The sequence below is a fragment of the Mastigoproctus giganteus genome, chromosome 10 (assembly GCF_048544385.1).
Source record: "Mastigoproctus giganteus isolate SK-2022 chromosome 10, ASM4854438v1, whole genome shotgun sequence".
Taxonomy (NCBI): domain Eukaryota; kingdom Metazoa; phylum Arthropoda; class Arachnida; order Uropygi; family Thelyphonidae; genus Mastigoproctus; species Mastigoproctus giganteus.
The window spans coordinates 230,111,464-230,137,670 of record NC_143584.1 but is presented as its reverse complement, the minus strand read 5'-3'; the positions used below and the strand labels follow the sequence as shown (position 1 = coordinate 230,137,670).

The following is a 26,207-nucleotide window of genomic DNA, read 5'->3' as shown; positions in this document are numbered from 1 at the left end:
TTCCTTGTGTTTTGAACTGCCATTTTTATTTTTATTTGTCATATTTATTATACTATACAAGTATTTACATTTGCATCCATTGCTGCTGCTATGCGTGTTTCGTCGCATTTTCCATATCCAGTTTATTTAGCTTTCTGATGTTTTATGTTTTTACTCTTTAATATAATCTCTTACACAGCAGGCCCTCGTTATAACACGGTTTGCTTTACGCTGTTCTTATATTATAACCGATAACTGACTATAACGCTGTCACAAATCACTATAACGCTCTTTTACAGATTAAATTTTTGGCATATTTGATGAAATAGTTTCATTTGATGGAGTTGATAGCTTGAAAATGAATAGCAAAACGTTTCCCATGCTCAGTGAAATTTTTTCACATGCTAATTTAATTGCAGTACAATGACTTGTTACATAGTTCCGAGATTAACATTTTAAAAAATGATCAAGTATATTGCTTGTAATATTTGCTGCGTTATATGCATTTATTCGAAGTCTAGTCATCACTCAGTACAGTATTAGACATCGTGTATAACGAACAGTTTACTCGAACATTGAATCATAATTAATACAACCAACGCAGTTACATTTTTCGAAGAGTTAATAATGGCGGATAAGAATAAAAAAGCAACATCTTACATTTGCAGTACAAAGACTACAAATGTAAGAAAAAGACTGAATTTGAAAATTAAATTAGACCTTTCTTGGAGTGAATCGATTCCAGTCAACGACAAGCGGATGTGTGCCATAATTTAGGACTGGCAAGTTTAACTGTAAGAACAATTATAAAAAATAAAGAATTAATTTTAACAGTGGGAAAAAGAGCTGTTCTACTCCCAGCAACTAGGGCTAGTCCGGCTATTAAGATTGAAATGGAGAGATTTTCACTAATTTTACTGAAGATAATATCCAATGCAGAATTCAGTTAAGTTAAATAATATTATAGAGAGAGAGAGAGAGGTTAGCCTATATAATGATCTGGGAAAAAAAAAACTCACCTAAAAAAAAAAAAAAAAAAAAAAAAGTGGAACCATTTAAAACTAGTAACGGCCGGTTGGGTAGATTTAAAATCCAGGGAGAAGCCGACAGTGCAGGTCAAGGAGCCAAAACTTTCAAAAAAGAACTTGTTAAAATTATTGAAGAGGGGTATTACGTGTTATACTTCTCAACAAGTTTTTAACAAAAAAGTCCTGAAGCAGGACTTCTGCCTAAAAGAAGTTTCATATTGAAAAAAGAAAAACACATGCTAGGTTTCGAAGCAGCAAAGGATTGGATGACTTTATTGTTGGGTGGTAACGCTGCGGGGGATTTAAAATTAAAACCCTTTTAGTTTACCAGGTAGAGGGGCAAAGTACAATGCAAAATCGACACATTTTTCACGATTAAATTAAATCAATTAAATTCATGATTTTAACTGAAATTAAGTTTAATTTTGATACGTAAGTATTTACCACATGATTATATACGTCTGTAATGCAGAATATTTTATATGTACACGGTTGAAGTGAGAGGTCCTTTAGGCACTTCAGATCACAACTTGGTGATTGTCTCTTCTCCAATGGAACCTTTATCTCATGGCTATTCCCAACCTCGTGATGTCTAGCATTACAAGAATGCAAAATGGGATGACCTGCGAGACTTCTTTTCTTCTTTTCCTTGGTCGGTTTCAAAACTTCTGATGTCAACGTTTGCTTAGATCGTGTCAGTGAAATTATTCTTGCAGGAATGGAATCCTTTATCCCACACTCCACTTTAAAATCTCATCCTTTATCTAAACCTTGGTTTTCCAATAAATGTGCTAAGGCTGTTCAAGAGAAGAATGTTGCTTATCGTAATTGGTTTGTTTCTAATTCTTCAGTTTCATTTTCTGCCTCCACCAAAGCTCGCAACAATTGTAAAGCAGTTATTAATCAGTCCAAACTAGAGTTTGAACAGCCTAAGAGTAGAAAACTTGCTTCTTGCCCTAATGGTAGCCGAGCATTCTGGTCTCTTGCCAAAGCTATTGGCCGCAACTTTTGCCCATCTCTGCTCACACTTCTGTCAAAACCAGATGGTTCTGTTGTCACTTTAGCCAAGGATAAAGCTGACCTGCCAGCATTCCATTTTTCTTCCAGCTCTTGTATTAATGATCTTGGTAAAACACCTCCCACCATTCCCAACATGCCTCATTCAATGCCTCCTTTGGCCTTCCGTCAAAAGGATATCAGAAGGATTTTGATGAATCTTGATGCTAAGAAAGCTCCAGGTCCTGATGGTATTTCTCCACTTGTTCTCAAAACCTGTGCTCCTGAAATTACTCCTATTCTTTGCTGCTTTTTTCACTTTCTTATTCCAAAGATGTTTTTCCTTCTGCTTGGAAATTTGCTCATATCCAGCCAGTTCCTAAAAAGGGTGACAAATCCCTCCCATCCAATTATTGTCCCATTTTTGAAATTACTTCTACTCTTTCTAAAGTAATGGAGAAATCAATTAACCGCCAACTCTTAAACTACCTAGAAACCTTCCGTCTGATCAACGATCGCCAGTATGGATTCCGTCAGTGTTGATCCACTGGTGATATACTGGCTTATGTTACCCATTTATGGACTAATTCAATGGAAAGGTTCGGTGAAACACAAGTAGTTGCTCTTGACATCTCAAAGGCTTTTGATCGTGTTTGGCATAAAGGTCTTCTAAACAAGCTTCCATCTTATGGTTTGCCAACTGTTTTTAGTAATTGGTTATCCAGTTTTCTCTCTGATCGCTCACTGAGGGTGATGGTAGATGGCTCTCTGTCTTCTAACTTCTTCACTAATTCCGGTGTCCCCAAGGTTCAGTTCTTTCCCCCACTCTTTTCCTCTTGTATATTAATGACCTTCCATTGACCGGAAATCCTATCAATAGTTTTGCCAATGATAGCACATTGCATTCCACTTTCCATTTTGAGAAACCTTGTCCTGCTCAATGAGCTTCAACTTCTCGAAAATCTGCTACCAATTCCTTAAATGCCGATCTTCAGGTAATTCCCCAGTCGGGCAAAGACAACTTAGTTGATTTCAACCCTTCTAAAACTCAGTCGTATCTTTTATCTAGCAAAAAGGATTCTTCTGCTCCTATGCTTATCTTTAGTGACACTCCGATTTCTAGGCAAAATAATATATCTCTTTTAGGGATTACCCTGACTTCTAATCTCTCTTGGCACAAGCACATTACAAATATTGCTTCCTCTGCATGTAAAAAACTTGGTTTTCTCTTTTGCTCTCGCCTTTACTTTTCTTCCAAACAGCTGCTCGCTCTGTATAAATCAAAAATTCACCCTGCCATGGAATATCGTTCCCACATCTGGGGTGGTGCCCCCAAAATCTCTCTCGGGCTTCTTGATTCCATTCAGAAGAGGGCAGTTAGGTTAATTAATGATTCATCTCTAACAGAGTCTCTCCACTCGCTTTCTCATAGAAGTATTGTTTCTGCTGCATGCCACTTCTACAGATACTTCCATGGGCACTGTTTTTCTGAATTGGCTTCTATAATTCCCGCTCTCTCTTTCAAAAAGTCCGAACACATACCGCCACCAGCCAACATCCATTTACTGTCCAACTTCAAACCCACAGAACCAACTTTTCATCTTCCTCATTTAATCATTCAACTGCCATTTTCTGGAACAACTTTCCTTTAAACATATTTCCTGAAAATTACGAACTACAGAAGTTCAAGTCCAATGTCAACAAATATCTCCTTTCGTCTTCTCAACCGCCAACCCAAGCACGGTACTAAGTACTATAGGTTCTAATACTTCTCGTGTTTGGGGTTCACATAAAAAAAAAAAAAAAAAAAAAAAGAGACTTGAATGAGTACAATGCACAATTGTACAGAGAAATAGAGTGGGCTAGTAAATCAGAACGTCTTATAATGGTTGATTTTAACTTCCCGCATATTGATTGGAACATGTGGTTTGGTCACTCACACACTAGTAAGACTTTTGTGGATTTATTGGATGATTGTTTTCTGCAGCAGCATATTCGAGAGGCAACCAGAGAGGGTAATACTCTTGATCTGGTTATTAGCAGTGATCACAGTGTACTGATCTGGGATATACTTAAAGATATAATTACCATCAGGGATAAAGGAAAGGGTTTTTGGTTCCGTAAAGGTGAGTACAGTGGTCTCAGTGAGTTTTTAAATTCTGTACAGTGGGATCAACTGACGATGTTACCAACAGTAAATTCTAAGTGGGAAGCATTCAAGGAATTAGCATTAGCATTAGTAGAGACATTTGATGCAAGAAAGCAAGCTTATGCAGCATCAGCAAAAAAAAAAAATAAATAAATAAAAATAAATAAATAAAAAATAACCACTTCCACTTCACCCCTCTGTTCGTTCGAAAAACCTGTCCAGCTGAGCTTTAAACTTATTTAGGCTATCAACTTCCACAACAAGAAATGGAAGTCTATTCCAGCAACAAACCACCTGCTGGCTAAAGGCAAATTTCCGCACGTCTATCCTACATCTGTCTTTCCTCAATTTCAATTTATGCCCTCTCAGGTGATTATTCTGAGCTAGAGGAAGAATCCCATCAGCACTGAGCATGCTCAAACCATTCAAGGCTTTATACACCTCTATCACATTACCTCGCCGGTGCCTTGTCTCCAGACACTGTAATTTGCAAAACGCAAGCTTTTTTCGTATGAGCACCCCTTTGTTCCATTCACTAATCTTGTTGCCCTTCTCTGTACTCGTTCCAGCATCTCTACATCTTGAAATGAGTCCTCCAGACCTGTATACAGTACTCTAGGTGCGGTCTGACCATTGCCTTATACAAGGGAATAATCACCTCCTTATCCCTGCTAGAAAAATTCCTATATATCATCGACAATACACCATGAGCTACTCTTGCAGCCCGTCTGCACTGCTCAGAAAACTTCATATCTGCCTGCACAACCACCCCCAGGTCCCTTTCATTCTCTACCACTGTCAGTGTAGTACCACAGAGTTGATAGTTGCTCAGCGGTTGTTGTTTCTCATATGTAGTACTTTACATTTGTCAATGTTAAACTTCATTTGCCACCTCTCAGCCCATTTGCTCAACCTTTCCAGATCCTGTTGCAGTAGCATAGTGTCAGTAGTGTCCTTGACAACCCTGCCAACCTCCGTGTCATCTGCAAACTTGGACATTAAGCCTGATATACCATCATCAATATCATTTATAAATACAGAAAACAATAATGTACCCAATACTGAACCCTGAGGGACTCCACTAATAACATTAATCCACGATGAGCAGTGTCCATTGATTACCACTCACTGTCTTCTCCCCCTCAACCACCCCTTTATCCATAGCAGCAATTTGCCTGAAATGCCACACTGCTCCAATTGGTGCAGCAGTTTTCAGGTGGTACATGACTTTCATCAACCGGTGAAATACCACCACTTTGCTTATTGAAGGCTTGATGTGGTGAAAACCATCTTTAGTCTCTAGAGCAAAGTTTCCGGCATCCCCCTTCCCCCATACTTCTCCTTCAACCCATGCACTGTACTAAGTACTATAGGTTTTGATACCTTTTGTGTTTGGGATTTTCATAAAAAAAAAAAAAAAAAAAAAGTCTTCCATGTGCAATAGTATCAAAAGCCTTTCTAAGATCCAAGTATATAATATCAAAGTTATTCCCTTCATCCAGTTCTTTTGTGAGTGCATCATAGTATCCAATCAAATTGGTTAGGCAAGACTTCCCCAAAACAAAACCATGCTGTGTCTGAGCTATAACTGAACTCTTGTCTAGATGATCCTGCAGTGCTTCTTTAACTAGTGCCTCCATTAATTTTCCAGGTACAGAAGTTAAGCTAACAGGTCTATAATTACTTGTGTCGCCCTTTGATCCTCCTTGTGAATTGGGGTCACATTTGCACATCTCCAGTCCATGGGTACCTCCCCTGAGTCCAAGGAAGCTCTCATAATTATGGCTAAGGGTTTGCTTACTTCCTTTGCTGCTTCCTTTAATAAAACTGCATAGATCCCATCCACCCCAGGTGCCTTTCTTGTTTTTATCTTCAACAATTTCTCCTCCACTTTACTCTCAGTTATTACAAGATTCTCTATCTTACTGCCAGAGTTGAATACACCTCTGGCATTCCTCTCGCTGAATAACTCTTCATGTGTGAATGTCGATGCAAAATATTCATTCAGTTTGTTAGCTACCTGAGCAGGATCATCAACAGTTGACCCATCGATATCAAGTGGATCAATCTGATTCATCCCCTTTCTTCTTGAGTTTACATTAGTAAAGAACTCTTTGCTGTTTTTCTTTGCATCCCTTGCCAAAGATTTCTCTTAATCTGCCTTCACCTGCCTAACCTCCTTTGTAACTTGGTTACAGATCAACTTGTATCTATCATAGGCTTCTGAGTCACGTGTTAATTTGTATATATCCCATGCATTTTTCTTCTCTGCCATATGTCTCATTAGTTCATCTGACATCCACTTAGGCCTAAACCTTGAACAATATTTCTTAGTTGGTATGTAAAGCCTAGTAGCTTCCAAGATAAGTTCTTTGAATGCTTCCCATTTTGAATTTGCTGTTGGTAACATCATCAGTTGGTCCCACTGTATAGAATTTAAATACTGTCTCAGTCCATCTTAGTCGCCTTTACGAAAGCAATGACCCTTCCCTTTACCCCTAATGGTAGTTACCTCTTTGAGTAAATCCCACTTCAGCACACTGTGATCACTGCCACCTAGTGGTTCATTTACCTGCAGATTCTTAATGCATGAAGAATCACTACTGATAATGAAATCATGAGTATTATTCCTCTAGTTGCCTCCTGAACATGCTGATGTTGAAAACAATCATCCAATAAATCCACAAAAGCCTTGCTAGTGTGTGAGTGACCAGCCCCCAAATTCCAGTCAATATCTGGGAAATTAAAATCCTCCATTATAAGACTCTCTGATTTACTGGCCCACTCTATTTTCCCGTACAGTTTCTTATTATACTCATCAGTCATTAGGCCTATAGCACACTCCTACTCTCAATTTTGATCTCCCAATGCTTATGTCACACCAAAGTGACTCGACACTGCACTGTCCAGCAATGTCAACTAGCTTCACTTCCTTAGATTTTATGTATTTCTTAACTAATAACATAATCCCTCCTCCCTTCCTATCCTGTCTATCCTTTCTGTAGACATTGTACTCCCCAAATTCCAGTTCTGCATTCCTTATATCTGTGTGACACCACGTCTCTGAAATCCCCACAATATCTGCCTCAACTTAATCAAATTTCTTTACTAAACTCCTAGCATTGGTGTACACGCAAGTATACATGCACCTGTTCTTTTTCTTAGCTACCCTAACACAACCTATGTGTTTACTTGTACCGCAATGACTCCCAGCAGTCTCTGAAATACCGTGCATCTTGTTTTTCAGGCTTCTGCTCATTCCAATATAAGCAGTGCAAGAATCACTTTCACCTCTGCCAGTGGCTACTGTTAATCTATTAGTCCTTGTATCCCCCCAATCTAGCAGTTTTCAGACCCACCTAACACTGCCTCGATAGCATCAGCAAAGATTCTTGCACCCTTTCTATTTTTTAAGTGTATCCCATCCCTGTAGAAGCAGTCTCTCCTGTTAACAAGTACAGACCAGGCTGAAAAAAATTCTACCCCTTGCACAATCCTTCCAGGGCCGAATTGATCGACAGGGCTCTCATCATATACTCCCCCCCCTATCCTTTGAGTAGCATCCACGAATTAATCGTCGATGCTACTAAAAGTTTCATACCTATTAAGAAATATTGTTCAAGGTTTAGGCCTAAATGCTTATCAAATGAACTAATGAGACTCGTGAGAGAAAAGAAAAATGCATGGGATGCATATAAATTATCAAGCTACTGAGAAGCCTATGGCAAATATAAGCTAGTCTGTAATCAGGTCACAAAGGAGATTAGGCAGGCGAAGGCAGATTATTAGAAATCTTTGGCAAAAGATGCTAAGAAAAACAGCAAGGATTTCTTTATTTATATAAACTCTAAAAGCAAGGGGATGAATCTGATTGGTCCACTTGATATCGATGGTTCCACTGTTGATGATCCTGCTGAGATAGCAAACAAACTGAATGAGTATTTTGATTCTACATTCATATATATGAGGAGTTAAGGTTTGAAAATGGCAGAAGGTTATCAAATTGTAGCAAGACACTTAATGATTTTGTAATAACTGAGAGCAAAGTGGAAGAGAAATTGTTGAAGTTAAACATAAGAAAAGCACCTGGGGTGGATGGGATCTATTCAGTTATATTAAAGGAGGCGGCAAAGCAACTAAGCAAAACCATTGCCATAATTATGAGAGCATCCTTCGACTCAGGGGACGTCCCCATGGATTGGAGACCTAAAATCAATATTATTTCAAAATAATTTTGAAATAATATGGATTTTAGGAAAGCTCTTATGGCACATGAAAGACTATTGTACAAATTGGAGCAGAATGGTATTAAGGGTAAGTTGCTACAATGGATAAAACGATGGTTGAGTGGGAGAAGACAGAAGGCGGTAATTAATTGGTGCTGCTCTTCGTGGACTAATGTTATTAATGGAGTCCCACAGGGTTCGGTGTTGGGTCCTCTGTTGTTTTGTATATTTATCAATGATATTGATGAAGGTATATCAGGCTTAGTGTCGAAGTTTGCAGATGACACAAAGGTTGGCAGGGTTGTTAATGACAGTAATGGCAGTGTGCTACTGCAACAGGATCTAGATAATTTGGGCAGATGGGCTAAGAAGTGGCAACTGAAGGTTCACATTGACAAATGCAAAGTACTGCGTATGGGTAGAAGTAACCCCAGAGAAATGTACCAACTGTGTGGTACTACACTTAAGGTGGTAGAAAATGAAAAAGACCTGGGAGTAATTGTGCAGTGAGATGTGAAATTTTCTGAGCAATAGAGACAGGCTGCCAGAGCAGGTCATGGGATTTTGTCAATGATATAGAGTAATTTTGCTAGCAGGGAAAAGGAGGTGATTGGCCCTCTGTATAAGGCAATGGTCAGACCATTCCTTGAGTACTACATGCACGTCTGGAGGCCTCATTTTAGGAAGGATGTAGATTTGCTTGAGCATCTACAGAGAAGGGCAACAAGGTTGGCGAGGTGAATGAAGTGATCCTCTTACCAAGAGAGGCTTAAGTTCTGCAAATTGCAGCAGCTGGAGACTAGGCACCAGTGCGGTGATCTGCATGCTCAATCCATTCAACCTTGAATGGGTTGAGCATGCTGAATTCTGATGGGATCCTTCCACTTGTTCAGATTACGAACCTAAGGGGGCATAAATTCAAATGAAGAAAAGACAGATGTAGAATAGATGTGCAGAAATTTGCCTTTAGCCAGCGGGTGATTAATTGCTGGAACAAACTTCCATCTCTAGCTGTGGAAGTTGATAGGTTAAATAAATTTAAGGAGGAATCGGACAGGCATTTGGAGGAAAAGGTGTGATTTTTTTTTTTTTTTTCCTGGCTGATGCTGCATAAGTTCATACACTTGCTTTCTTGCATCACATGCCACTACTACTAATTGCTCAATTCCCCGTCACATGGGTGCAGTTCCTGATTATGAATTCACACCCTTCCCCCAACATGGGGCCACTTCTACTGACATATATACACCACACATGAATATTCGGCTCTCGCCTTTGGTCCATATTGACTTTCAACGTCTTCTGGTCCATACCGACAGTAAGTTTTCTTGTTTTGCCCCCTCTCTTAGATTTCTTTGATTTTATATTCCATTCTTTCTCCACAGGATTCTATTGGCATAAACTTATTTATTATTATTATTTTTATTTTTTAAATTTAATTTATTCTTCTTTCTGGTCTCTGTCGGGTTGGCTACGATGTATACGTATACTTTTTACGTGTACATCATAACAGAAACAGAGACCTGGCTTATTGCGGTTGTTCCTACGCTTTTCGCTGCAGACCCCTAGACAAAGTTGTTAAAGTCGTAGGACCCAGAGCTTTAGGTACTTACAATAATTATGCTTATATTAATTGCATTTTATTTCAGGTAATTTGTTTTTTAGCATACAGGTTCTCTCAATTCTTCCATGGTTATTACACCTGATAGCTCAACTCCCCTGCCAAATACACTGATAATTACCTTTTTGTCTACTTTTCATTATGGTTGTGCAATAATGAAATAGGCTTTTCTATTAGTTCAATCAATTATAAACATGTAGTAAACTCGATGTTATTGTATTTGCAAAAATAGCGATAGCTGGAATTGTGTGGGTTTTTACATTATGGTGAAATGTGTTTCCCCTTCACTACAATGTTCAATCACATAAAAAACATAAATAAAATTTCAGAATCTGCTCTTCATTACTTTTTTTTTTAAAGCTTTGTAAACTTGTTACTCCGCACGAATCGTGTTAGTTAGTTGCAACTTGTGTGTGCCGCTAAAAATATACATATGCATGCTATCGTGAAATTTATAAAGAAACATTTTCCTCTTGAAGCATTTCTGAAGACGACGACTCCTTGTGCAACAAACCAACGAGTGCTGACCCAACAATGAGTGATCAACGAGTGTGCATTTAGTTGATGAAGATGAAGAATAAACATTCTTTAACATTTGTAAATCATAAATAATTTCTTTAAATTGTAATTTGCTTGATTTTACAGGCTATATTTTCATTTATTTTGATAAATCAATCATCGTTTAAAGATAAACTAATTAGCTAATTTCGCTGTTGAGAACGTAACCTGTTTTTAACATTGTCTATGGGTTATAAATTTCTGCTTTACGAGCGTGCAGTAGGAACGAATTAACTCGTAAAGTCGGGAACTACCTGTATACATATACACACATTATACACAGTGAAGTCCCGCTAATCCGAACAAGTTTTGGTCGGTGGAGATGAAATTTTTTAGTTCGCAAAATATGACTTTCATCAACCGGTGAAATACCACCACTTTGCTTATTGGAGGCTTGAAGTGGTGAAACCCATGTTTAGTCTCTAGAGCAAAGTTTCCAGCTTCCCACTTCTCCTTCAAGCCATGCACGGTACTAAGTACTATAGGTTTTGATACCTTTCGTGTTTTGGGTTTTCATAAAAAAAAAAAAAAAAAAAAAATCAGGTGTTTCCGGAGCCAGGTGGGAAGGAGCAGCAGTGCGTAGCACACGCTTTTTGATTAGACTTGGGTTTGAGCCAGTCACCACCAAATACGGAGGATGTGGGAAAAAACCACCGCATATTCCCGGAACAATATGGCCTTAGTTGCTAATGCTCCTAAAAACCAAATAACAAACAAAAAAAAATTGTATTTTATTGTAGTACTGTACTAATACAAAATTAATAAATCAGTGTTTGACATAGCCTATTAAAACTACAGATCTATACTTACACACCAAAATAGGAACAAAAGTCATTTTTCAGAAGTAACAAACTCTGTTAGTTTCTTTTGATGTAATGATGAAAATTGGCTAGAAGATGCTATGTTTTGCCACCGCTTCATAAACATGTAGTCTGCCGGTGTAGCGCTGGGATGTTGTTCTAAGTAGCGTAAAGTGAGGTCACGGGTCGTTGCTGCATCTGCGTTGGAAGTTGATAGCCTAAATAAGTTTAAGGCCCAGCTGGACAGGTATTTCGAACGAACAGAGGGGTGAAGTGGAAGTGGTTATTTTTTATTTATTTATTATTTTTTTATTTATTTTTTATTATTATTATTTTTTTTTTGGCTGATGCTGCATACGCTTGCTTTCTTGCATCAAATGCCTCTACTAATGCTAGTGCTAATGCGTGCGACACAAGTTGTTCCGCAGTACCACCGGGTCCTTCATCATTCTGCTTGGAGTCTTCTTGGGTGACAGCTGTCACGATGTCTTCATCCGACAGGTTTTCATGACTACTTCATCTGCTGCAATCCACTCGTTAACGTCAGATTCTATTGCTTCCTCGCACCCGGGAATTTCCTATACGAGCCGAATTAATTGTTCTGTGTCATTGTTTTCGTCAGAACTATCGACAAAGCTGAGAGAAGGCCATAATTTCTTCCATGATCTTTGTATGGACTGCTCGGTTACACCCTCCCACAACTCAGAAACCCAATATACAACATCTTTTAAGTTCACTTGTTTCATTTTCTCACGTAAAGAAAGTGAATTGGTGTTATCTTCTATCAAGGATCTAAGATATTTCTTTCTGTATGCAAGCTTGATAGAGTAACACCCCCTGATCCATGGGCTGTAATAACGGTGTTACATTAGGCAGTAAGAAAGCTGTCTTTAATATCCCCTGACGTCAACTCGGAAATGTCTGGGTGGGATGGCGCATTGTCTATGAGGAGAATGGCAAGAGGTGGCAAATCATTTTTATTGCTGAAACGTTTCACTGCTGGGGCAAATTGATTATGAAACCACTCAATGAAAAGCTGTCCGTTAATCCAAGTTTTTTTTTTTTTTTACTTTTGTAATGAACTGGAAGATTGTTAATGTTCATATTTTTAAAAGCTCTCAGCTTCGCTGATTTACCGATCATCATTAAAGGTAGCTTGTGATTTCCTGAAGCATTACTACAAGCTATCAACGTCACTCGCTCCTTATTCATTTTAAAACCCGGGCCTCCCATTTCTTGTTGAGATGCTAGACTTTTTGTGGGCAAAGCCTTAAAATTTAAACTTGTCTCATTCAGCGTTATATATCTGCTGAGTTGAATAATGTGATACCAAATCAACGAACTCACCCAAATATTTCTCTGCTGCAGCATGATCACCTGATAATTGCTCCCAGTGATCGTTAGCTGGCAAATCTCCCATGGCACTTCTTCCAGCGATCAAACCAACTGGTACTTGCACTAAATGATTCATCACCTTTCATTAGTTTGTTGAGATGAATGGCCTTTTCTCTAACAAGAGGTTCACTTATGGGTGTTCCCCTTTCTCTTTCCTCAGTGAACAACGTGAATAAGGCTTCATCAAGCTTGTCAAACATTGAGGGCCTTACTGTTTGTTGATTTTCAACTGATTTTTCTGAAGTAGAGGTAAAAAACTGCTTGATCTTAGCACGGTTTTTTTTTCCAGTCAGTTATTGTGGTCTTGCCCACTCCAAACTATTGCCAATTTCGTACTTTCACCCTTATCCAGCCTTTTCAAAACTTCCAGCTTATCTTTCAACGTACATGTGTTTCCATTTCATGGCCATTGTCTCAGCAGACTGAACTAAACTAAACTGCAATAATGTAGAGCGAAGGTTTGAACATTCGTGTTTAATGCACGATGTCGGTTGCAATGAGTCATAGTGTGGAGGGGAAGGGCTTGCTTCCGGTGTGTGTCCCGCCTGCATAAAAACGCTAGTAAGCCTACTATACATTCATTCCTTAATAAACCAGACCTGTTTTACTGCTTGCTTCTGCATTATTTCAGTTATTTGGCTAATCTGAACAGGGCTCGGTCCCAATTAGTTCGGAACAAGCACCGAGAAGTTGTCCTTCTCGGTGCTTGTCTTAGCAACTCTACATACTTCTCAAAATGAGGCCTCCAGACCTGTATGCAGTACTCAAAGTGTGACTTAACTATTGCCTTATACAAGGAGGTAATCACCTCCTTACTGCCAGTATTATTGAGGATACCTTAAAGGTTCAGGGAAACTGCTAGATAGGGGGATATGGGTAATACTGACACGCGTTTATCTGATAATATTGGTCAAAGTAACTCTTGCACATACCTTAAGAGTTGTTATCTGTTACCCCAACTGGACGTATTATCTAGATGTTCTGGGGGCAGAAACGTTTCACGTGAGCAGGTAGCTAATATCAGGGAAGAGAGCCTAAAAAACTTCAAGGGTTGTTAAATATACAAGAACAGTAAATCTTAATTGTTTATACAGTAACGTTAGAAGTGTCGTCAATAAAATGAGCGAATTCGAACTGCTGGTTAAAACAAGTAACGCGGACATAATAGGGCTTACAGAGACGTGGTGCCACCCGGAAATTGGGGATGATGAGTTTCAGTACAGCTTGTATAATGTATTTAGGAAGGATAGGGTAGATAGAAGGGGTGATGGGGTAATGCTTCTTATCAGAAGCAGCCTAAGTGCGACGATAGCTCTCCCGGATTCAGACATTTCATATGCTAGTATAGAGTCTGTATGGTGTGAGATAGTTGGAAACAAAGGTATAATGCGAGTAGGAGTAATCTACAGACCAGGTGATTGTGAAGATTATGACAAAAGCCTCTACATGCAAATGGAATGGGCAAGTAAGCGTCAATGCCGTATTATGGGTGATTTCAATTTGCCTCTAATTGATTGGAGTAAATGGGAAGGAAACTCGACATGGGGAACAAAATTTTTAAATCAACTAGATGACTGTTATTTGTATCAACATGTCAGGGAAAGTACTAGAGAAAAGAATATCCTAAACCTCATCATCACACATGAATCAAATGACATAACAGGGCTGACAGTAGAGGAACCAGTAGCAGGAAGTGATCATGGAGTTCTACGATGGATGATGACGAGAGAGGTAGCAGAAGTAAAAGGCAAAGGAATGGGTTTTAATTTCAGAAAAGGAAATTACGATGCCTTAAGGTACTACATGGCCTCTATTAACTGGGTAGATATCGTGCAGAGAATGAATACAATTGAACTGTGGTACGATTTTAAAACATTAATCACAGATGCCTCGAATGCGTATATACCATTAAAAAAAAATACTCCACGAGAAGGGTTCCAAGTTGGATGAATAGTGAAGTTGCCACATTACTTGAGCAGAAAAAAGTGGCATGGAAAGGTTACAGAGCAATAAAAAGTACTGAAGCCTATAACAGCTACAAGGTGATGTGTAACAGAGCCACAGAAAAGGTTCGACAGGCAAAGGCAGTTTATGAGAAATCACTAGCAAACAGAGCAAAGAGGGGGGGATAAAGAATTCTTCACATATATAAATGCCAAGAAGAGCAGGACAAACCAGATCGGACCTTTACGTAAGGGAAAGGGGATAGTAATAAATACACCAGCTGCCGTTGCAGATGAACTCAACTGTTATTTTGCATCGATATTTACAAATGAAAAGCCTTTTGTGGCAATGGGAAATTGTGGGAGCAAAGTTAAAAAATATGTAATTAATGATATTGAAATTTCGCAAGATTATTTAATGAAAAAACTTTCAAGCCTACAGACTAGTAAGGCTCCTGGAGTTGATGGAATATACCCTATAATCTTGAGAGAGGCGGCAAGCGAGTGCATTGAACCACTGAGGCTGGTTATGCGAGCATCACTAGACTCTGGGGAGATTCCCTTGGATTGGAAAAGTGCAAATGTATCTCCCATACATAAGGGTGGCTCTAAAAGTGAAGTTGGAAATTATCGACCTGTCAGTCTGACTTCAGTAGTAGGGAAAATCATGGAGGCAATGATCAAGGGTGGAATTCAGGATCATTTGGATTGAATTGAAATTCTCAAGGATACTCAGCATGGTTTTGTAAAGGGAAAATCATGTTTAACAAATCCGGTTTGCTATTTTGAAAGGATCACTCACGAGCTGGATTTAGGGAATAATTTCGACATTGTTTATTTAGATTTCAGCAAAGCTTTTGACTCAGTCCCACATGAGTGGTTTGCTTTATAAGCTGGAACAGGTTGGAATCACTGGGAAAATCCTTAGATGGATAGAAGGATGGCATCAGGGCAGGAGGCAGAGGGTTGTGATAAATGGCTATTCCTCAGATTGGGTTGATGTAAGAAGTGGGGTTCCCCAAGGATCAGTATTAGGACCACTGTTGTTTTTAATTTTCATAAACGACATTGATGAAGGGATAGAGGGCGTGATGTCTAAATTTGCAGATGATGTTAAAATTGTTAGAGTAGTTAATGATCACTGCCAAGCTGAGCTTCTTCAGAGAGACCTAGATAGACTTCAGGAATGGTCAGAAAAATGGCAGCTATGCTTTAATCCAACAAAGTTTAAGGTATTACACCTGGGAAACAGTAATCCCAAAAAAACTTATTCACTTGGTGGAGTTCAACTAAACCCAGTACTGGAGGAAAGGGACTTGGGTGTTACGATACGGTCAGACATGAAATTCTCTGAGCATCGTAAACAGGTTGCAAGGAAGGCCCATGGTGTCCTATCGATGATCTATCGAACTTTTGCAAGTAGAGATAGGGACGTGATAATCCCATTATATAAGGCTTATGTTAGACCACACTTGGAATACTGTGTTCAAGTATGGAGACCGCACCTAAAGAAAGACATCGAGCTTCTTGAAAGGGTGCAAAGATGGGTAACTCACCTGGTGAGATCAGCAAAAGGGCGTCCGTATGAAGAGAGACTTCGAATATGTGGGTTGCAGAGTTTGGAAACTAGACACCTTAGAGGAGATTTGATTGAGGTGTTTAAGGCTTAGAGGAGATTTTGATTGAGGTGTCTGAGAGGCATCAGTAAATTGAATGAGGACGAAATTTTCAAGATTATAAATGATGCTAGAATTAGGAGACATAGATTCAAGTTACGGGGGGAAATGTTTAGATTGGACTGCAGGAAGTTTTATTTTAGCCAGAGAGTTATAAATTACTGGAATAAGTTGCCTTCATGGGTGGTAGAGGCCGACAGTTTGAGGAAATTCAAAGGTCATCTGGATAGTACTTTCGGGTAAAGGAAGCGCATAGGATGATAGGTTTTTTAATTCCCTTTTTTTTTTTTTTTTATTAATTATTATTATTTAGTTATTTATTTTATTATTATTATTTTTTTTTTTTGTTTTTATCATTGTTTTGTTCGGATTTTTCTTTTTTTTTTTTGGCTGGTGCAGCATAAGCCATAGGCTTTCTTGCACCATGCGGCCATTACTAATACTAACTTATTACTGCTAGCAAAATCATCGACAAGACCTCATGACCTGCTCTGGCAATGTCTGCACTGTCAGAAAAATTCATATCTAACTGCACAATTACCTCCAGGTCTTTTTCATTCTCCACTACCCTGAGGGTAGAACCCACAATTGGTACATTTCTCTGCGGTTACTGCTACCCATTTGCAGAACTTTGCATTTGTCAATGTTAAACTTCAGTTGCCACTCCTCATCCCATCTACCCAACTTTTCTAGATCCTTTTGCAGTAGCATACTGTCATTAACTACCAACTTTTGCCAACCTTTGTATCATCTGGAAACTTTGACCTTAAGCCTGATATACTTTCATCAATATCATTGATAAATATACAAAACAACAATGGGCCCAAATGAGCTCTGGGAGATTACAATAATAATTTTTTAGTCCACGAATGGCAATGTACATTTTCTGCTTGCTGAACAAACAAACCCAAGTTTCTGGGGGGGGGGGGGGATACTACCCTCGTCTGAGACCGACAAACACAGCCATTTTGTGAAAAATCGCTGACAAAAATTCCTCATGTTATCTACAGGACTTGAACCCAGGTTTTTTCCACCCGGTGCGGGAGAATGCAGATTCCATCAAATGTGGTACACACGAGGGTTAGGCCTAGGTTATAGGCATAATGACTCGGGAGAGTACAACAAATGTTACAGAGAAATAGAGTGGGCCACAAAATCAGAATGTCATGTAATGGGAGAATATTAACTTCCCAGATATTGACTGGAACTGGTGTGTTGGTCACTCATACACTAGCAAAATGTTTGTGGATTTATTGGATGAGATTTCTACAGTAGCAGAAGAATTTGCAGATGAAGGAATAAACTAGCGAATCTTCCCATAAAAGAATCTATGTTCCTCACCTATGAAAATGAACATAATGGCTTAAAGTTACTGATAAATCATTATAAATCGAGAAGTGTGCACAACACATCTTGTGTTGTTGGGATATCAGAGACATGGTGTCACACAGACATAAGCAGTGCAGAACTGGAATTTGGGGAGTACAATGTGTACAGAAAGGAAAGGGAGGAGGGGTTAGTTAAGAAACACATAAAATCTAAGGAAGTGCATCCAATTGATGTTGGTGGACAATGCAATGTTGAGTCTGTTTGGTGTGCCATAAGAACTGGGAATGGAAAAATGAGGAGTAGGTGTGTGTTATAGGCCAAATGAATCTGATAAATATAATGAGCAATTGTGCAGAGAAATAGAGTGGGCCAGTAAATAAGACTGTCTTATAATGGGGGATTACAATTTCTCAGAGATTGACTGGAATTTGTGGATTGGTCACTAGCAAGGCTTTTGGGGATTTATTGCATGATTGTTTTCTACAGCAGCATGTTCGGGAGGCAACTAGAGGGAGTAATACACTTGATCTGATTATCAGTAATGATTCTTCATTCATCAAGAATCTGCAGATAAAGGAACCACTAGGTGGCAGTGATCACAGTGTGCTGAAGTGGGATTTACTCAAAGAGGTAATTACCATCAGGGATAAAAGGAAGGGTTTTTGCATTAGCATTAGCATTAGTAGAGGCATTTGATGCAAGAAAGCAAGCTTATGCAGCATCAGCCAAAAAAAAAAAAAAAAAACCCCACTTCCACTTCACCCCTCTGTTCGTTCAAAATACCTGTCCAGCTGAGCCTTAAACTTATTTAGGCTATCAACCTCCACCACAAGGGATGGAAGTCTGTTCCACCAACCAACCACCCGCTGGCTAAAGGCAAATTTCCGCACGTCTATCCTACATCTGTCTTTCCTCAATTTGAATTTATGCCCTCTCAGGTGATTTTTCTGAGCTAGAGGAAGAATCCCATCAGCATTGAGCATGCTTAAACCATTCAAGGCTTTATACACCTCTATCAGATCACCTCGCTGGTGCCTAGTCTCCAGACACTGTAATTTGCAAAACTTAAGCCTTTCTTCGTAAGAGCACCCCTTTGTTCCATTCACTAATCTTGTTGCCCTTCTCTGTACTCGTTCCAGCAGCTCTACATCCTTCTTGAAATGAGGCCTCCAGACCTGTATACAGTACTCTAGGTGTGGCCTGACCATCGCCTTATACAATGGAATAATCACCTCCTTATCCCTGCTGGAAAAATTCCTGTATATCATTGACAATATTCCATGAGCTACTCTTGCAGCCCTTCTGCACTGCTCAGAGAACTTCATATCTGCCTGCACAACCACCCCCAAGTCCCTTTCATTCTCTACCACTGTCAGTGTAGTACCACAGAGTTGATACGTTGCTCTGGGGTTGCTGTTTCCCATGTGTAGTACTTTACATTTATCAATGTTAAACTTCATTTGATACCTCTCAGCCCATCTGCTCAACCTTTCCAGATCCTGTTGCAGCAGCATAGTGTCAGTAGTGTCCTTAACAACCCTGCCAACCTTTGTATCGTCTGCAAACTTGGACATTAAGCCCGATATACCATCATCAATATCATTTATAAATACAGAAAACAATAATGGACCCAACACTGAGCCCCGAGGGACTCCACTAATAACATCAGTCCACGATGAGCAGTGTCCATTGATTACCACTCTCTGTCTTCTCCCCCTCAACCACCCCTTTATCCATAGCAGCAATTTGCCTCCAATGTCACACTGCTCCAATTTGTGTAGCAGTCTTCCATGTGCAACAGTATCAAAAGCCTTTCTAAGATCCAAGTATATAATATCAAAGTTATTCCCTGCATCCAGTTCTTTTGTGACTGCATCATAGTATCCAATCAAGTTGGTCAGGCAAGACTTCCCCTTAACAAAACCATGCTGTGTCTGAGCTATAACTGAAGTCTTGTCTAAATGATCCTGCAGTGCTTCTTTAACCAGTGCCTCCATTAATTTTCCTGGAACAGAAGTTAAGCTCACAGGTCTATAATTACTTGTGTCAGCCTTTGATCCTCCTTTGTGAATTGGGGTCACATTTGCACATTTCCAGTCTATGGGTACCTCCCCTGAGTCCAAGGAAGCTCTCATAATTATGGCTAAGGGTTTGCTTACTTCCTTTGCTGCCTCCTTTAATATAACTGGATAGATCCCATCCACCCCGGGTGCCTTTCTTGTGTTTATCTTCAACAGTTTCTCCTCCACTTTACTCCCAGTTATTTCAAGATTCTGTAGCTTACTGCTAGAGTTGAATACACCTCTGGCATTCCCCTCGCTGAATAACTCCTCATGTGTGAATGTCGATGCAAAATATTCATTTAGTTTGTTAGCTACCTGAGCAGGATCATCAACACTTGACCCATCAATATCAAGTGGACCAATCTGATTCACCCCCTTCCTTCTAGAGTTTACATAAGTAAAGAACTCTTTGCTGTTTTTCTTTGCATCCCTTGCCAAGGATTTCTCGTAATCTGCCTTCGCCTGCCTAACCTCCTTTGTAACTTGGTTGCATATCAACTTGTATCTATCATAGGCTTCTGTGTCATGTGTTAATTTGTATGTATCCCATGCATTTTTCTTCTCTGCCATATGCCTCATTAGTTCATCTGACATCCATTTTGGCCTAAACCTTGAACAATATTTCTTAGTTGGTATGTAAAGCCTAGTAGCTTCCAAGATTAATATTTGAATGCTTCCCATTTTGAATTTGCTGTTGGTAACATCATCAGTTGGTCCCACTGTATAGAATTTAAATACTGTCTCAGTCCATCGTAGTCGCCTTTACGGAAGCAATAACTCTTCCCTTTACCCCTAATGGTAGTTACCTCTTTGAGTAAATCCCACTTCAGCACACTGTGATCACTGCCACCTAGTGGTTCATTTATCTGCAGATTCTTAATGCATGAAGAATCACTGCTGATAATCAAATCAAGAGTATTACTCCCTCTAGTTGCCTCCCGAACATGCTGATGTAGAAAACAATCATCCAATAAATCCACAAAAGTCCTGCTAGTGTGTGAGTAACCAGCCCCCAAATTCCAGTCAATATCTGGGAAATTGCTTTCGTAAAGGTGACTATGGTGGTCTAAAACAGTATTTAAATTCTATATGGTGGAACCAACTGATGATGTTACTAACAGCAAATTCAAAATGGGAAGAATTCAAAGAATTAATCTTGGAAGCAACTAGGCTTTTCATACCAACAATGAAATATTGTTCAAGCTTTAGGCCTAAATGAATGTCAAATGAACTAATTAGACATGTGACAGAGAAGAAAAATGCACGGAATACATATAAATTAATGGGTGACATGGAAGCCTATAATCGATCTAAGCTGGTCTGTAACCAAGTTATAAAGGAGGTTAGGCAGGCTAAGGCAGAAATCTTTGGCAAAGGATGCAAAGAAAAACAGCAAAGAGTTCTTTACTTATGTAAACCCTAGAAGAAAGGGGATGAATCAGATTGGTCCACTTGATATTGATGGTTCAACTATCGATGATCCTGCTCAGGTAGCTAACAAACTAAATGAATATTTTGGATCGACATTCACACAAGTTATTCAGGGAGGGGAATGCCAGAGGTGTATTCAACTCTGGCAGTAAGCTAGATAATCTTGTAATAACTGAGAGTAAAGTGGAGGAGAAAAACACAAGAAAGGCACCTGGGGTGGATGGAATCCATCCAGTTATATTAAAGGAGGCGGCAAAGGAAGTAAGCAAACCCTTAGCCATAATTATGAGAGCTTGCCTGGACTCAGGAGAGGTACCCATGGACTGGAGATGTGCAAATGTGACCCCAATCCACAAAGGAGGATCAAAGGGGTTGACAGGTAATTACAGACCTGTTAGTTTAACTAGAACGGCCTCCGTAGCCGAGTGGCAGTGCAGTAGCACATGGTCTTTGAGTAGACCGGAGTTCAAGCCCCTGACTGCTGAATACGGTCAATATGCCAACCCACACTGGACCAGCATGGCAGATTATGGTCCATTTAACTCAGCATGAATTGTTGAGGAGGCTTCCATCCTGCAGTGGGTTGATAATGGCTGCACTTTACTTTTTTTTACTTAGTTTAACTTCTGTTCCATGGAAATTAATGGAGGCACTGATTAAAAAAGAACTGCAGGATCATCTAGACAAGACTTCAGTTATAGCTCAGACATAGCATGGGTTTGTTAAGGGGAAGTCTTGTCTGACTAATTTGATTGAATACTATGATGTAGTCACAAAGGAACTGGATGCAAAGAATAACTTTGTTATATATTTGGATCTTAGAAAAGCCTTTGATACTGTTGCACATGGAAGACTGCTGCACAAATTCGAGCAGTGTGGCATTGGAGGCAAATTGCTGCTATGGATAAAGGGATGGTTGAGTAGGAGAAGACAGAGTGGTAATCAATGGACACTGCTCTTCGTGGACTAATGTTATTAGTGGAGTCCCTCAGGGATCAGTGTTGGGTCCACTGTTGTTTTCTGTATTTATAAATGATATTGATGATGGTATATCTGGTTTAATGTGTAAGTTTGCATACAATACGAAGGTTGGTAGGTTTGTTAATGACACTAATGACAGTACACTGCTGCGACAGAATCTAGAAAAGTTGAGCAGATGGGCTGAGAGGTGGCAAATGAAGTTTAGCCTTGACAAATGTAAAGTACTACATATGGGAAGCAGTAATCCCAGAGTAGCGTATCAACTCTATGGTACCACACTGACAGTTTTATAGAATGAAAAGGATCTGGGGATACTTGGGCAGGCAGATATGAAGTTTTCTGAGCAGTGCAGACGGTCTTCAAGAGTAGCTCATGGTGTTTTGTCAATGATATACTGGAATTTTTCTAGCAGGGATAAGGAGGTGATTAATACCTTGTATAAGGCAATGGTCAGACTTCACCTTGAGTACTGTATACAGGTCTGGAGGCCTGATTTTAAGAAGAGCTGTTGTAGAGCTGTTGTAATGAGTACAGAGAAGGGCAACAAGATTAGTGAATGGAACAAAGGGTTGCTCTTACGAAGAAAGGCTTAGGAGCAACCCTTTGTTGCATTCACTAATTACAGTGTCTGGAGACTAGTCACCTGCGAGGTGATCTGATTGAGGTGTATAAAGCCTTGAATGGTTTGAGCATGCTCAATGCTGATGGGATTCTTCCTCTTGCTCAGAATAATTGCCTGAGAGGGCATAAATTGGAAAGACGGTTGTAGGATAGATGTTTGGAAGTTTGCCTTTAGCCAGCGGGTGGTTGATTGTTGGAACAAACTTCCATCTGTCGTTGTAGAAGTTGATAGCTTAAATAGGTTCAAGGCAGAACTTGACAAACATTTGGAGCGAGTGGATGGGTGAAATAAGTTTTTTTTTTTTTTTTTTGTTGGCTGATGCTATATAAGCTTGCTTTCTTTCATCATGTGCCTTTGTTAATGCTAACACAAAATGCCAAAATTACTGTGGAAATTCCAGCAATTCAAGAAATAGCATTCTAAGAGGCTAAGTATCATAAAACTGCAAAAAAAAAAAAAAACCCACCACAATAATTTCATTTATAAAATAGGCATGCACAAACAGGCTATATTTTTAAAATCAAAAAATTTTCCTATTTTATAAAAATTCTGCAAAATTCTCCAGTGAACAGCTTCTTTCAGTACTTAACACAAAATCAATTGTAAGATAGCAGCACTTTGTCATAATGTTTGTTGGAGTATCTCAAATTATCTCTTGATTTTGCGCTGAAAATCCCAGTTCATTTCATTCATTCATAGCCAGAATAATTATAGCATAATGGATCAGGTGTTGTTCAAGAAGGACTGTGCAATACCAAGGTACTGTGATAAATGCACAGTTTGCCTGTCAGAATTAAGACTAAATTTACTAGATTGTTTAAATCCTGTCAGCCACAAAAACACAATTTGCTATTTTACGATTTCAGAATTCTAAACACAGCTTATTATTAGTAAAAGCAACCTGACATGAGGAAACCAAGCTTAGTCAGCATCAGCCTTTATAAAGGTATTATCTAAAAATTAAAAAATAAATAAAATAATAAAATACACAGTTGATTCCATATTATTTATGCAATTTTAAGATCTGAGTTCCTGAAGTAGATTGTTTGTTTGTTTGTTGTTTGGTTTTTAGGAGCATAAGCAACTAAGGCCATATTGCTCCAGGGAAATGCGGTGGTCATTCCCTGACCTTTCCGCATCCTCCGTATTTGGTCGTCACGGGCTCGCACCCTGGTCTAATTAAGAAGCGTGTGCTACGCACTGCTGCTCCTGCCCACCTGGCTACGGAAGTGCCTCCTGAAGTAGAAATCAGAGAAAAGGTATAACGCTATTTCCTATCAAAAGGCAAGCCCAATGTACTAAATAATACTGCATTCTTGTTGCTAAAAGAAAATTTTCTTATATCTGGTATACAACTATACTTCCTTAATTTAATTATAGGTCTTCTAGTTTGTGCTGCCAGCAAAGGAAAAAGACATCTTAGGATACTCCATTAATTTATTCATACCTTTCAAAGCATTAAATATCCTGTCCAAATCCAACACAAGCTGTTTGGTTTTGAAGAATATGAATCCCACAAAAACGAAATCTCTCCCTCTCACCCAGAATACTATAGAGATCAACAGGGAGTCACAGCTGACCAGGCTGATGTATTTATAGCTAGAATTTACTGTGTCTGAATGAGTGAAAAAGTTGCTCAATCAGTGACTCTTACCAAGGTACAGCAAATATTAAAGAATATCTTTTCTTGTCAGTATTATTTTATTACACAATGAATTTAAAATAATTTTATATTTGAATATTTCTAACAATAAATATTTCTTTAATAAGAATCAATCAAAAAATCATTTCGTCTTACACTGTGCATCCTCTAACTGCTGAAACTGAGGGGAAGAAGGACCCACATTAGATTGGGAAATTGGTGCTTGAGAATTATCATTTTCTAATGGCACCTAAAAAAAAATTAAAATTAAATATATGTAAGTACATTTTCCAACTTGGAAAGCTGGAACTGAAAAACGTAGTACATACTATACAATGAATACAGAGATACAGAGATATTATTTCTACAGTATTTTGTAAAAAATATTGTAGAAATAATATTGCACAGATACATCAGAAAAGTTAAGAATTAACTTTTCAGAAGTATCTCTGCTAAGTAAATTTTTTTCTAGTAACATCAGCAGATTAATTTTAACTTCACTAATGGATAAAGTTTTTGTAACAGTTTAATTTCTGTAATATACCATAAATTTAAATTTTGTAATGTTTCTAAATTTAAAATTTTTATCTAAATAATGAATGTTACAAGATCTACTTTCAATACATCACTCAAGGACCACAAATCAGATGGAAATGTCTGTGGGCATTTCTGGTGTGAGTTATAAGTTTGCTGCTTGTATAGCCTGTGACAGTGTATTTTAAGGTCAGTCTAGTAGATAAACCAATCTCGGGTAACAATTATTTTCTTCAAACCTAATGTAACGAGTGTACCGACCTCAAATTAAAACTTGGTACATTACTAAAAAATCTGAGTCACCGAAGAAACAAATGCTTGACCTAGAAACAAATGTAACTGCGAACTTGTCAGGGACTGAACCATCTCGTGACATGTCAATTCTGCAGCCCTGATTCAGGTCCTAGAACAGAAAAGTCATGGGAATACTGCTCTGGCTGAAACAGATTTAATTTTATTGGGAGACTATTGTCATGGAAATGGGTAAGATTTTTTTTTTTTTAAAAATTTTGGTGGACAAGAACGAGGGTATGTTCGGTGGAAGCAACAACTGATGTCACCAAGAGATTGTCAGGCTTTGGGGGGGAGGGGGTGGAAGATGGGGTTTAAAGAGAGCATTATTCGTGTGAGAACTAATGATATTTAATGAGCACAACCCGATCACTTGTCATATAAATATATAGGCTGAAGCTGAAAATATGCTGCATGTTATGGTTAGAAAGCAAGCTTATATAGCATAAGCCAAAAAAAAAAAAAAAACACCCTTCCCATTTCACCCCATCCATTCATTCCAAATGCTTGTCTAGTTCTGCATTCGAACTTATTTAAGTTGCTGACCTTCACTATGACAGATGGCAGTTTGTTCCAACTATCAACCACCCGCTGGCTAAAGGCAAATTTCCGCACATCTATTCTACAATTCTTTCCTTAATTTAAATTTATGCCCCCTCAGGTGAGCAATCTGAAAAAGAGGAAGAATCCCATTAGCATTGAACTTGCTCAATCCATTCAAGGCCTTATACACCTCAATTAGATCACCTCGCAGGTGCCTAGTCTCTAGAAGCTGCAATTTTCAGAATTCAAGCCTTTCTTGGTAACACCAGCATTTTGTTCCACTCACCAATCTTGTTGCCCTACTTTGTACTCGTTCCACCAGTTCTACATCCTTCCTAAAATGAGGCCTCCAGACGTGTATACAGTACCGGGTATAACCTCCACGTAAAAGCACACTGTG

The 26,207-nt window shown here is 38.9% G+C and overlaps 1 protein-coding gene across 4 annotated transcripts in view; it reads right to left on the bottom strand.

Moving 5' to 3' along the window:
• Window positions 1-26,207, bottom strand: part of LOC150080020 (caprin-1-like) — a 248,578-nt gene that overhangs the window by 30,327 nt on the left and 192,044 nt on the right. For all 4 annotated transcript variants that reach the window (XM_090382371.1, XM_090382373.1, XM_090382374.1 and 1 more), the window contains exon 9: window positions 24,596-24,689. In XM_090382371.1, coding sequence (XP_090238497.1) covers window positions 24,596-24,689 — 94 coding nt within the window. The remainder of the gene's footprint in view (window positions 1-24,595; window positions 24,690-26,207) is intronic.